Genomic DNA, 14,919 nt, shown 5'->3' on the forward strand with positions numbered 1-14,919 from the left:
TAATTACACCATACAGAAAGGAGTATGTAAATGAAAAATAATTAGCATGCTAAGCACATTGTTACAGAGATGGAAAAGTACAGTTGTGTATACTTACCATAAATGTAGATGTTTGAGTATATTCACAGTTGCAGTCATTACATTTGGGTTATCTGCTTGCAGGTAGTCCTCAGTCAGCCTGATTAACAAAGTCTTGGGTCCTGCATCGGTTGCTGTCTCTTCTTCTGTGACGTCAGGTCATCAGGGGTATAAAACATGTAGCTGACGTCATTACATCAGTTTTTCTTGCCCCAGATATCAGGTGCCCCCTAATGGGAAGCAATTAAATCTATAAATATACAAGGTTATACCTCAAACAAAAAAGAAAATACACCAAAAAGCTTATAAGTATTGAAAAGGAGAAAAAGAGGTATAGTCAAACAATGTCAGGGGACTGGAGGAAGGGTAAACAGGACTGCAACAGTGAATACACTCGAACATCTACATTTATGGTAAGTGTACACAACTGTACTATGTTCTTTGTGTTTCACTGCTGCAGTCATTGCATTTGGGTAGATTCACAAAGCTAAGGATGGGAGGAGGAATTTAGATAGCATTAGGACCAGTTATAAGGCCCTGCAAAACTGCAGTGGCAAAGCCAGCTCTGGATTTAGAGAAAATTGGCAAATGGTAATGCTTAGTGAAAGTATGTACAGAACTCCAGGTAGCAGCTTCTAGGATGTCCCTGGTAGGTACGCCTCTGAGAAAGGCTGTAGGGGTAGATGCAGCCCTGGTTGAGTGGGATCTGATCCCCTGTGGGATAGGTTTTCCATGGTGCTTATAGCAGAAGTGAATGCAATGGCCTATCCATTTGGAGATACTTCAAAACGTTTTCCAATCTTGACGAAAGAGATAGAAAATTATTAGACACCTTACGTTCTAATTCTAACATTCGTGTCATGGAACCTGATAAAGGTGGGGGGGGGGGGTTAGTCATTATGGATAAAATTCTTTATGAAAGCAAAATGCATACCTTCCTCCATGATTCATCCAGATATAGTAAGGTTTCTATTAATGAAATCAACATTTCATATAAGAAGATCGACTTAGCATTAAAAGATCTGTTTGATTACAACACTTATCAATATTTGCTTCAACCCCATCCTCGTGTACCCTCTATCTTTGGGATACCTAAAGTGCATAAGTGTGTGGAAGATTCCCCACTTAGACCCATTGTAGCATCAGAAGGAGCAAAAATCTCCCCCACAGCCAAATACCTGGACTGGAAATTGAAATTTCTTTGGGGTGGTGAACTTCATATTCTTAAAGATTCATGGGAATTCTTGAGCAAGATCAAACCGGAATTGTTAGTACCTGACCTTCTATTTACTACCATTGATGTGGTTGACTTGTTTTCAGTCATTCCACACCATCTAGGTTTGATTTGGCTTAAGAAAGCACTAAGGAGTAGACCAGGGGTTACTGACAATGGTATTTTTCTGTGTAATGAACTGGCGGAACTGTTCTGAAGAATAATTTTCTATTCTTTGAGGGAGAATTTTATCATCAAGAATCAGAAGTTGCCATGGGAGCTAGCTGTGCCCCAACTTTTGCAGATATTATTGTATCTGTGTGGGAAGACAAATTTGTACATCTCTGTGCTTTCTCCCAACATTGGAATTTTTACTCCAGGTTTCTGGACGACATTTGTATTTTCTGGCTTGGGGGTGAAAATCTTTTGAAAGATTTTATTTCTTCCCTCAGCCAAAGTACTGACATCTTTAAGTTTACCTACCATGTTGATTCATCTATTATTCATTATCTAGATGTTACATTACAGAAAACTGACTCAGGTTTCAAATCTGTAAATTTCAGAAAACCTACTTTTTCTAATACCTACATCAGTTTTGACAGTACACATCCTTTTTATCAGAAAAAAAAGGTATCATCAAAGGTCAGTTTGTACGCATTTGTCGCATGACCTCCGATGATTCTGATTATGTTTATGAATGTAATGTGCTACAACAAATGTTCCATGTACTGAAGAAATTGCTTGAAACCACCACGATATAGTTCAGATAACATTTAGTAGAAAAGTAAAACAGGAACAAGCGCTTTCACGCAATGAGCGGGGTTGCCCTGGTGAACTAACAGATACAATTAGAACAGAAGTCACACATGGTAGAGATACTATCTATAGGCCTATTCTAGGTACGGGTACTGACTTTTTTAACCAACATGGCTGTATTAGTTCGAATGAGGCTGGTTACAGTAGGGCATTTGCAACTAATTAAATAAATTTGTGTTGTCCACTATCAGCAGTCTTGCCCTTCTCTGTCTAGTATTTTGTTTTTTTGCTTAGTAAATACACCACAGGGTTAGAATTAGAATCTTCGGATGACTGGAGGTAACTGACATTTTTTTTTTTTTACAGCAGCTGATCCAATCTGTTCATGTTTCTAGGAAAGGGATTTCAACCCTTTTTTAAACCTAGGAAATATATTGCAATCTACATCTAAACACTTAAAACTCATAGGATCCACATCATGGTGCACAAAAATTGTATTTCTCAGAACCTCTACTTTACTACATAAAGGAGGATATCTGGTGTTAGAAGAAGTTTCAGAAGAAACCGCTTTAGCTAACTTATATTTGCCTTTCTTTAGTCTCAGTGATGGAATTACACTGAAAAAACCCATGCCACTGTTTGCAGCAGAAACAAGACTGAAATCTGCTGGAGGTACACTATTTTCCCTTTAACAAAATTTTCACCATCACTCCACTGAATACAATGAAGAGGCAGGTCTGTTCTTACTAAATAAACACACCGTAACATTAAAACAAATTTCAGCAAACTTTTCTTAAGCAAATTACCTAGACATAGTTTGGCTATTAACATGCTTATGTGCATAGGTAGTTAAAAGACAAGCTGTCAGGACACCATTGAGGCACCTTGCCCAATTTCCCAACTGCCCCAGAGCATTATCTGATTAAGTGTCTTGCTCAAGGTCACATTGTAGGCAAATGAATGCTAAGGGAATCAAAGCCCGTACAACAGGAAGCAGCTTAACAACTCACAGCCTTAATCTTTTGCACTACCTGCCAAACTCTGCATCACTTTAGCAATGGCATTGCTTCCATAAAGGAAAAAGTAGCATTTACATTCAGACAATTCTTTAAAATACTGAGATTATGAAGCTTATGCCTATGTTTTTTTGTTTTTTTTTTTTTTTTTGCTGTAGCCTGCACTCACCAGGAAATACTTAAACTTTCTTTTTTTTGTACATCAGGGTGCAAAGATATAGCTCAAAGCACTTGGAAACTAACAGTAAGCAACAAAAACTTACCATATGTAAAATAAGCTTGTGTCTGTGTGTGTGTGCGTGTGTGCGTGCATGTGCGTGTTGGGACTCCCAGAACTACAGCTGCAGACACAGGGATCGTGACAATGTTAGCCAGCCAAGATGAGTTATGAAGCCCCCTGAGCAAATTGTGTGGCTGCACGGCACTGTGCTTGATAGCTAACAAGAGGACAGCTGTGGGATATAACTTACTTTAAGAATCCCATATCTTTTTTCATGCAGGTTTGCAGTCTTCAGGTGACTGACAATGGCCAATTGGCAGCCATGTAAACTCAGCCAGTTATTTATGAAAAATACATGTAGCATCATGCCATTGTAATATCAAAGCCACATAAATGGTACAATGAAAATGTTTCTTATTTCTGTTGTTCATTGTTAGCAATGTTTGATTACAGCAAGGAGGATATTTCCCCCTGCACCCAGCTACTGGGTTTCAGAGAGCAGCAGTCCCCTTGACAGATGTGTTGCATTATTATGGTAACAAAAATTGCATGCAGTATGCATAAGACTGCACTTGTTTGCACATACTTATTAAAACAATCTAATAAGTAAGGGTGGAAATTAAGGAGGAAGCTTGTCTTTGAGGAGAGGGGGTGACTGGGGTTTACTACTGTGCAACCCATGGGATGCTTAAGTTATGCCATTTGCAGAGAGTACAGTAGAATGTCAAGTCAATCAGGATAACAGCACTGTCAGTGCATAAGAGAAAAGCTGTGTAACATGGTCACAATGGCTAGAGAGGACCTGAGAGGATGGGGAAGGAATGAGACTATGAGTTGGCAACTAGGGCAAGATGGTCCAAACTAACAAATTCATGCTTCGAGTTTAGCATACGATAATATATGTGTCATTTAAAAAAAATCCCTAAACAGAGTAATTATTTACATATAACAAAGCTTGCAGAACACTGTAAATTAAACAGAGTGAAATAACCAGTAACAGACAATTTAGCCAAAACTAATTACTGAGTAACTCAACTGTAAATACAAATAGAACTAGTAACAGACAATTTAGCCAAAACTAATTACGGAGTAACTCAACTGCAAATACAAAGACAAGACATGAGAAAAGGCACATTAACTCCTGAAAAGTATCTGCTTCTGGTACCAGTGAGATGCCAAGAGACTTTGAGTTTTATAAGAACTCCTGAGGAAGCAAACTGACCTTATGAAAAAGTATCCTTGATTCTGTCTTTCAAGGTATGTCTACTTTGTTAGGTGCTGAGCAGCAACTCATCCAGACAATCAAGGAAGTTTTAACTATTGTCTGGAAACTCTGGGTCAAAGAACAATCCCTAAAAAAGGCTACTGTTCAAAGACAATGAACAGACAGATACATGTCAGAACATACCATCATAGCTTTCTGTCACAGTGTTACATGTTTGGATGACAATTATGTACAGAATTACATAATTTACATTTAGACAAATGTTGTGCATTTACTGGATGCTCTTACTGCTAAAGTAATCTGTGTAAAGCCAAAGAGGCACTGCTAGAGGGAATGTATTGCTGTAAAGGAAAACTAGTTGTGGATCTGGTATGATCCCCAAGCTACCAGAGCTGATAATCACTGAGATTAAGAATTTGGCATTGATGATCATAGTTCTGCCAGGCAGCTGGAGAACCAGCAAAAAATTTCAGCAGTGTAACCAGTATTTAGGAACTTCAACAAAAATTTTGTTTTCACTAATCTAATTAGCGGATCAATGAAAACCAACTGAGTAAGTTTAGCACTGTCTGTGATTTTGTAAAATGTGTTTGTGCAGAAAACAGCAGAAGCCACTTATGTCATCAGATTTATCATAACATACTGTTTTACAGGGAAATACACATTGAATATGACTTTCTATTTTTCTGATTTGAGGGTTTACTTCACCCACTCAATAAAAAATTAAAGACAGGGTTTGGGGAAAAAGCTCTCAAATGAAAATTTTACAGAATGTTATAGCTGCTAATGTCAGTCATTTCTCACCTGCGTGTCAGTGCTAGGGTTCCAGTCTGGATCATATATAATGACTCTGTTTGCTCCTGTCAGGTTTACCCCTAATCCACCAACCTTAGTAGTTAATAAAAAAATAAAAATAGAAGTGTCCTGAAAAAAAAAAAAGAATATAAAGTTAGACTGGAATTTTCACTGGTTTATGTAAACAATTCCACTTCAGATGCCTGAGTATTCAAATACAGAATCATGAATGATGGATAACAAAAGCAAGAGAACACAAAAGCCTAAATCACCAATCTTGGCAGCATAATAAAACTGTTAATGTAAGGAGTCAAGCTCTTTATGCAGTTCTATGTAGGGGACAAGCCCCCTAGTTGACTATACTCACTCTGCAGTTACACTACATCACAGTAAACTCAAATTTTGTTTTGAACACAATGTGCATAGTATTTCTCCGATGTACTGTGATCTTGCACTAACAATAAATGGGTGCATGGGGCTTGTATCCCCCCACTCTTTCTTCTACTGCAACACTGTTTAAGACCAACATTTTTAACTTTTCTGAGATTTCAGCTTTTGTGTTTCAGTTTTTTTCTATCTGTATGACTTTCTGCCTTTAGTGCTAAAACTCATTTAACTATATTAATATTGACAAATAACTAAAGCATTACTGTCTGCGAGTATCAGAACTGAACTGAAAATAACAGTGTCAGTAAATAACTAAGTGGTATATGCATATCAGAATGTAGCAAGTAAACTAGGTACTAGAAAATGTTTTAATCTGCCAATAAAATATTAAATGACCGAGAAAGAAATGTTTAAGCATGCCAATGACAGATGCTTTCCCTTTGTGTTGGTAAGGAACAGTCGGATAATAATGATATTGCTTGACCTCAATGACGGATAATAATGATATTGCTTGACCTCAATGACGGATAATAATGATATTGCTTGACCTCAATTAAATGTCAAAAAGTAAGTTAGAAAATGTAAAGGAAGAAAAAATAGTTCAATGAAGAATCAGGTTGATGAATAAAATTAATGTGTGGAAGTGTGTACTGTGCGCATGTCTCTTACATAAAAAGTTGACAAAATGAGACCTGTAATGTACAAGTTTATCCTCCAACTGGGAAATGGCCTGTTGCTGGCAATGGGGGGGGGGGGGTGCCAAGTACTTAGAGGTGGCTCAGGTAGGTAGTGGGGCCAGAGAAGAAAGGAGGAAAAAAAAAAAAAAAATATATATATATATATATATATATATATATATATATATATATATATATTTATTAACTAGGGTAGAGCAATGATCCACATGGATCTTTTCCAGATTCTGACCAGGAACATTGTCTAGGTAAACTGACCTGCTCAGTCACACACTTGGGCAAATGGAAACTGAGGGAATAAAACCATGGACCACACAAAGCAGCTGGTAAGCAGCTTACAGGCTTAATCCTGTATAAAAACTCAAATGACACTTTAAAATGACATCTAACTGTATGCATAATATACCAGAAAGTGCTGACTCTATGCCTCAAACTTTTCAGTGCACTTACTTCATTATATTTATTAACCAGGGGCTGTCGTGATCCAATTGTCGTAGATCCATCCATTTTGAGATAGGAGTAGCATCTGTCTCTTACAAATATTTCAAGTATTTCCAACATCTATCAGGAAAAGGGAAATCAATTAACTTTCAACTTTAACAACAGATAGAAGAAGAATGGACACATTGTTACACCTAAAAATCAGCAAAAAATTATACCAGAAGAACAGACAGATTCCTTAGGAATCATTCATATTATATTTAACAGCAATATCTGAGAGGCTAACCTACAACCTGATGCTCCAAACAAGTAAGAATGACATGCATTGAAGATCCCTACTGCCCATACCTGTGCAGCAGAGTTTAACAAGACTCAATGCTTACCTGTAATTACTGCCAAAATGAGACATCTATCTATCTATACCTATAAAGGTCTCCTGAATTGTGATAGCCATATCATGTAGAAGGAGGCTACATGGAGCATCAAAATAATTTTAACAAGAACACAAAGAAATACAGACATCTAATTGATGCCTGGAAAGCGAAAACATCACATTTTATCTTACAAGAGCAACTGATAAATCACAACTATAAACACTATTTTAAGTAAAAAGAAAAAAAACAAATTACTGGATGAGACTACTCAGCAAAGAAAGTACAGTTGTGTGACTATGTTCATCAAACCTCTAGATTTTCAATTGAAATATCATTTACACAACAGTCTGAGAATTACCTGTGAGCAGACATTAGTCTCTGGACCTGATTGTTTTTAGCAGTCAGACATCCTAGTGGCACAGGAATGCAGTCTCAAATCATGGCTGCGAGAAGAAATCTTGTAATAAATTAAACTGTACTGTATACAACACTCTCTTCCTTTTTTGGCTTGTTGTAAAGGAAGCAGCATGGAGAGAGTATCAACAAATGCTCCCGGGCAGCACTAAAATAGCCTAAACCACTAAAAGTAAAAGCACTCAAAATGTACAAGGAAATGAAATGGAAAGTAATAAAGAAATGCAGCCGTACTATGGGTTTATTTTTGAAGTGCAAGAAAACAAATTAGTACAATTAACAATATAAAAGAAAAAATGTGCAGGATCAGGGAGACAGGAAAAACTGTCTTGCAGCAATGATCCTATTACTCAGATACCTAATGTTATTTTTCAGCATATTTGTACTGCAGTATTATGCTCATGGTAAGGATCCCGGCTGCAGAACCATAACATGACAAAGGGAGACCCAGGCAGTATGCCCTCTGCTCCTAGAAACCCTGAATGGTCTACAAGGTGCAGTGCATGACTAATCCTGCTCCTGGACATCTAATATGTGATGCTCAGAGAATGTGGGAATGAATGTCCAAGCAGCAGCCTTTCAAATTTGTTCAGTGATCTAGTAGATGACGGTCCTAACCCTTCCAGTAATAGCTGATTGTATTTGACAAAATAAAACAAAATTACTGAGGCAAAAGAGATTTGTTCAGTGGCAGATTATCTCATTTTCCTTAACTAACAAACATGGACAGCTGACCCGACTATCTGAGAGGTTTAAGTCATCTTGAAGGACCACCATGGCCAGAAACTGAAAAAATGTATATAATCCTTATCTCGATGTTTAATACAGTAGTAATGGCCCAGCAGTACTATGAGTAGTACCAGCAGAAGTGGTGGTGGTAGTACTGTTGTCACTTATCTGACCCCAGAATGGCCTGATTCTAGCCAGCCTTATTGAAATGATTTTGTTTTGGGAGTTTTTTCTCTTTTTCATGTGTACACTGTTGTCCACAGATTATACTGACAATCCCTTTTGCTCATTCCATCTACTCACTTAGAATGGTAATCTTCACAACTGCTGTTTACTTTCAAAATATACTGACAAAATCTTAAAAACGTTTTTCCACCGTCAGTCTGTTTTGTGCCACTGTCATGCAATGACTTATTTCTACTTCATCTTCAGCAACAGAAAGTACTTAAAGAGATTTTTTTTCTGAAGACTAAGACAGCTGCAGGGAACCTTGCCTCTAATGATGCTCTCTTCAGATTTTAGTATTATCACATTTTCTTAAATTTTACTTTGAGATGTTGATTCAGCTATGACTGACAGTACACATTAAAAGGGACAAGGCTAAAATATATTGCAATGTATTTTTATTGAGTCAGAGTCTTGAAAGTATTTTATTTTACTTTTTGTTTACTGGGTTAGTCCCACTAGGTCAGTGTCCTCTTTTTGGCGGACACCTGAGGTGATATTCAGACTAAATAGGGGATAATTGGCCAGGGCACTGGGGGAATGTCACCTATACACACTGTCATGAGTGGGACCCATTTTGGAGGAGCACTACCTGTTTCTATTACAGGCATAGAGGTGGCCCAGAAAAACAGGGAAGCAGAGGGAGAGAGAAGGAGATGACAGAGTGGTGAAAGAAATGAAGGACAAAGCAAACATCGAGACCAGAGAATGTGTGCAGGATTCTGAGGAAATGTTTAAAATAAACCTGTTTGATGGAGATGAGTCAGCATATGGTGGATGTACAATTACAACCCTCCAGTCGGGAGGGTTGCAGGATGAATTACTTAAAGAAATGGTGGTGCAGAGTGAGCCAGAAAATGAAAGAGGCGTTTCCTGGGGGGACATTATGGAGAAAATTCAAAAGAAGGATGCAGAGACAATCATGAAGAATAGTGGTAAGATGGAAAAAAAAGGCATATGCAGAGAAAGTAAAATAAGGCATAAGTGGAGTAGCAGAAAAGAAGGCAGAGGAAAATGAAAAATAGAAGTACGTGGTAAGGATTCAAATTAAAGAAGACAAAGAAATGGACAGGTATGAAGTATGGGACAATTTAATAACTCCTTTGGGTATTAAAGCACATGACAGGAGCAGTTATTCTTATTAACAAAGAGACATTTTGTGACATTATAACTGAGGCTGTTTTTACAATGGAAAATTTTCTTAGAGAATATGAAAAAAAGACAGACTGTAACCCATGGAATATTTATGTGATAAAAGCATTTAACATGGAAACAGAAAAGAAGATTCATGTACAATTTTGAACAGAGATAGAAAGAGAGACTTTGAAAGGAAATTTGAAAGCTTTATGTAAAGTAGTACTAGACATTGTAAAAGTTTATGGCACAAGGGGTTTATGGATTGGTGGCTGGGATTGTAATATTGTGTTAAAATAGAAAATAAAATACATATACCAAGTATGATAAATGCGGAGGGGACTAGGCATGTTGTAAAATACTGGGGACAACCCAAAACATGTTTTTTATGCAAAAGAAGGATATTTGATAACTAACTTTAACAAAAAATGCTATATTTGTGGGGAAATGGGGCATGATGCAAAAAATGTGAATTGAAATGTTATAAATGTAACAAAATTGGACATTTATGGATTGATTGCAAAAATGAAAATAACAGTAAGGGGGAAGAAAATGAACAATCAGAAGAAATTTTAGTAGTGGTAGAAACAGAAGAAAAATTAGATGAGAAAAAAATAATGACAACAGAAGAAAGTTCTGAAATAAGTGATGAAGACAAACTGGGAGGTAGCAAAATGAAAAAAAAAAAAGAATTCTATTGGTAAAAGACAAAGAAACAAAATTTAAAAAGTTTAAAGGGATAAGTACAAAAGAAAAAAAGAAAGGAAATGGATGAAAAAGAATAGATTCAACTAAAGAATGGGGATGGTACAATGGTTAAGGTGTTTTACTCAGATAAAAGGTATCTGATTTTCATCTTTGGGAAGAAAGTTGGTTAGGCTTAAAAACAGACTTTGAAGAAAGCTAGCCTAGTAATTCGCTATGAACTTATGAAACCATGAATTTAAAGAAAACGGAAAATTAAAATTTTAGAGTGCGTTCTGTAAATGTGAATAGTACTAAGAATATTGTACGAAAAACAGGAATTTTGGAGTGGTATAATACATGTGATGCAGAAGTAATTATATTACTTCTAATATATGGATTGATTGCAAAAATGAAAATAACAGTAACGGGGACATGACTTTTAACAAATGAAGAAAGATTACAAACAGAGAAACCATGGGGAGGAAAGAATCTGGAATTTGGGAAATGAGAGATGTTCTGGAATAGCCATATTCTGTAGAAATACAGTAACGATATTAGATGCAACTTTAGCAAAAAAGGGAAGATTAACCACTGCAAATTTAAAATGAAAAGAACAAGTACATAGAATTATAAAATGATATGCTTACACTAATTGTGAATAAAGGAGAAGCTTATTTCATCAGATTTAGACTATATAGTGATACATATGAATATTACAATAACAGCAGACTTTCATTGTGATTTAAAAGGCAAGCACAAAAAGAAAGGAAATGATGTAAGAAGCATGTTAGAAGCTATACGATGTGATAAGTTAAAAGTCTGGACAAAAATTCATGGAGCTACAAAAGGGGTATGTGTAGAACTGAAACAGATTATTTTATAGTAACAGAATTTTAGCTATAGGAGAAGCAGAGGTAGCTGAAACAGGATTTTCTCATCATCTTGCAATAAGCCTAGAGATAAAGGAAAACAAGGAATGTATGAAAAATAGGCAAAGGAGTTAAAAGGATAAATGAGAAAGTATGGAATGAAGAAGGAAAGAGATCAGTAATACAGTTATGGAAATATATTACTATAAAATCGCTTTATAAACATTGGTCTAAATGGTGGATGATGATTAAGGAAAAATATAAAAAAATGTTTTTAACAGTGACAATATGATGTGAGAAAGAAAAATATAAAAGAACATATAATGATGCATACGAAGATTTAGAACAAATGACAAAGTTCTCTGACAAATAAAACAAATTATATAAGCAAAGATATTTTACAAGGAAAAGTAGTAGTATCGAGTTACTTAAACAGATTAGTAAAGGAAGATGGTAGTGTAATGACAGAAATAAAAATGTAAAAGCAGAAATAGAATGAACTCAGGAAAAGATTATGAATCTTCTTCTTTCGGCTTTTCCCGGTTAGGGGTCGCCACAGCAGATCACCTGTCCACTCAAGATTGGCAGTGGAGTTTTATGGTGTTGAGTTGCCAGCCACCAGGTGGAAGGTACACACATGCACGCACTCACACTTAGGGCCAATTTACAGTATCCAATCCACCTACAGCATGTCTTTGGGATGTGGGAAGAAACTGGAGCACCCGGAGGAAACCCACGTGACCACAGGGAGGACATGCAGACTCCGCACAGAAGGCACCGCAGCCAAGGATCGAACCGGAGAACCTCTTGCTGTGAGGCGGCAATGCTAACCACTGCAGCCACCCTTCAGGAAAAGATTATGAATAGTGTAGTAAAATATGTACAGCAAATGTTTAAAGAAAAAAAGAAGGCAGTGAAAAACATGGACAGTAAAAAAAAAAAAAAAAAAAAGTTAACAGAAAAAGAGAATAAAGCATTGGAAAAGGAGATTTCTATAAATGAACTAGATAAAGTATTAGGACAAGTAAATATAGATTCAGTTGCAGATCCAGATGGAATAGGGGATGAAATGTATAAAAACTTAAGCGATTGGCAAAAAATATATATTTTTTTAAAGATTTTGAATGAATGGTTAAATGAAAGTTTTATGCATAAATAATTACTTGTAGTGGAATACTTAAATTCATACAGAAGACGGAAGATAGAAGACAATTATAAAAATGGAGACCAATAGTATTGAATAATAACGACTGTAAGATCTTTATGAAACTAAAATGAAAAATATTATTTGAACTACCACATTTAGTATAAAGGGGATGGGTTGTCAAGAATCATTAATGATAGAGAAATTGTGGACATTATGAACTGTAAAGAAATTAAATCATGATAGAGGACCTTATTAAGGCATTTGACACAACTAGACATGACATCAGCAAATATTAATAATAAAGCAAAAAATACTTGTAAATGGCTGGTTAAACCAAGAGGTACATATGAAGAGTGGTGTACGACAAGGATGTCCAATGAGTTGTATACTGTCTGCATTAGTTATGAATGTTACAATATGTGAAATAAATTACAAAATTAAAGAGGCAGGGTATTTAACATCTGAAGGGTTAAGAATTCCAGTTCTGTTAACATATGCAGATGGCATTATAATAACAGCAAAAAGAATTTGTTTAAAATAAATATTTTGTACAAATGAGTGTCTAGAGATGATAGGGATGGCTTTAAATAAAGAGAAAAGTAAAGGTTTAGGTGATGTAGTAAAGATAAGGGATATACATTTTATAATGAATGAAATTTCTGTGTTAGGTATAAAATTTGGGAATAAAGATGTAAGCAGAATTAAATGGGGAAAACACCACAAGAAATAAAACAATGCTATCTCTTCTGGAGAATATATAAATTATCATTCAGAAAAAAAGGCTTATTTGATAAATTCAATACAGTTGAGAAATGCAGCATACTTAGCAAGTGTATTTATGTTGCCAATAGTATTTGAAAAGGAATTATTGCAGATATTTTTTTCAATTATATGGGGTTCTAAATTAAACCCAGTATATTAAGGAGTTTTGCACCTAAACAAAGGAGGGGAGAGGTTTAGGGTTAAATAATCCAGTGGTATATGCTACATCATTAAATTTATACAAAGTGTTAAAACTGATAAATGAAAAAGATGAGAGTTTAGTAGTAAAACTGCATAAATATAAATATGACAAATTTGGGGGTATGGTAAAAAAGAGCAAAAGAGAAAAAAGGTATATAAATGTGGAAATAAAATATTACCAAGAAAAAACTATTATTGTGGAAAATAAAAATTGGTGATATAGAAAAATAAATATAATAATGTAATGATAAAACATTACTATGTAACACCATGAAAAAAAATCTAACAGATAAAAAATAAAAGCTATAAAAATAAGAAGCAAATGGTGTAATGAGAAAGTAGAAGATCAAGATTTTTTTGTGGAGACTGGTGATAGATAAAATGGCTGTAAAAGGAAATATGCCACATACGAATAAAACATACAGAATATGTTTACATTGTCAAGAAGAAGAAAGTACGGAACATGTGTTTTTGAAATGTAAAAAAAAAAAGAGTAAAAAAATTATGAGGAAAAACATGTAAAGAAGATTTTTTGAAGATATAAATGAAGTGGATAAAATAAACATGGATATTACCAGAATAGAAATAAATATGTTAAAAGAACAGATAGTTATTTTATCTTATATGGGTTATATGGAATGAAAAAATAAATTAAAATACGTTTAATGTTAAATGTATGTTAGCAACAATATTAAGTAAAATCAGATATTGGTTATGGAAAAAGGAGTGGGATTCTTTCAGGGATGAACATTTAGTATGGTGTGTGTGTGTGTGTGTGTGTGTGTGTGTGTGTGTGTGTATATATATATATATATATATATACACACACACACACACACACAATATGGGTCTATCTTCTTTTAATGAAATTATATTTCGTTAAACGTTACTTACCTGACCACACTTTTCCAAAGCTGCATTCCACCGAAAGCACAAACTGCTGAAATACTTTCCCTGTGAAAGGAACCACTTGGCCACCATGGTGAACTCAGCCCTCTCTTCAGTGTAGTGAGATCTCGGGGTTGGCATATTTAAGTAGGGGGGGGACCCCTCTTTGGTGGGTTTACTTTTGATCCGTTTAGGTTTATTCCCATGGTGGCCAAGTGGTTCCTTTCACAAGGAAAGGATGGCAGTCTGTGCTTTCGGTGTAATGCAGCTTCAGAGAAGTGGGGCTGGGTAAAATGTAACTTTGTTAAAAGAAGGCAGACTCATATATACACAACGTTCATAGGTTGGTACTAGACTATCGGCCCTAGGGCCTATACAAGCCTAGCCATAATCCCTGGCTATTTCTTTCTAGAATATTTACTTCCCTGGTCCCCTGTCTAGCAGGGCAAATGATGTGATCCCTGGGGTGAATTTCCTATCTCCCATCCAATCGTCAAGGTTCCTTTTGAAGAGGGCCAAAGAGGCACTCTGCTTGACATGTATGGGCAGTCTATTCCAGAGTATGGGGAGTCTCTGGGACAGAAACCTATCCCTCCAGCATGTTTTGTTCATTGTGATGACCAGGTTTAGATCCCTGGAGCATGTGGCTTTGAGGGATTGGGA

At 35.8% G+C, this 14,919-nt stretch overlaps 1 protein-coding gene across 1 annotated transcript in view; it reads right to left on the reverse strand.

The window, feature by feature from the left end:
* Window positions 1-14,919, reverse strand: part of ERCC6 (ERCC excision repair 6, chromatin remodeling factor) — a 1,256,800-nt gene that overhangs the window by 229,651 nt on the left and 1,012,230 nt on the right. The window contains exons 16-17 of the mRNA XM_044056771.1: window positions 6,836-6,946; window positions 5,313-5,432 (exon numbers count right to left, since the gene is read on the reverse strand). Coding sequence (XP_043912706.1) covers window positions 5,313-5,432; window positions 6,836-6,946 — 231 coding nt within the window. The remainder of the gene's footprint in view (window positions 1-5,312; window positions 5,433-6,835; window positions 6,947-14,919) is intronic.

Source organism: Protopterus annectens, chromosome 14.part0 (assembly GCF_019279795.1).
Source record: "Protopterus annectens isolate FY-2018-M chromosome 14.part0, PAN1.0, whole genome shotgun sequence".
Lineage (NCBI taxonomy): Eukaryota > Metazoa > Chordata > Ceratodontiformes > Protopteridae > Protopterus > Protopterus annectens.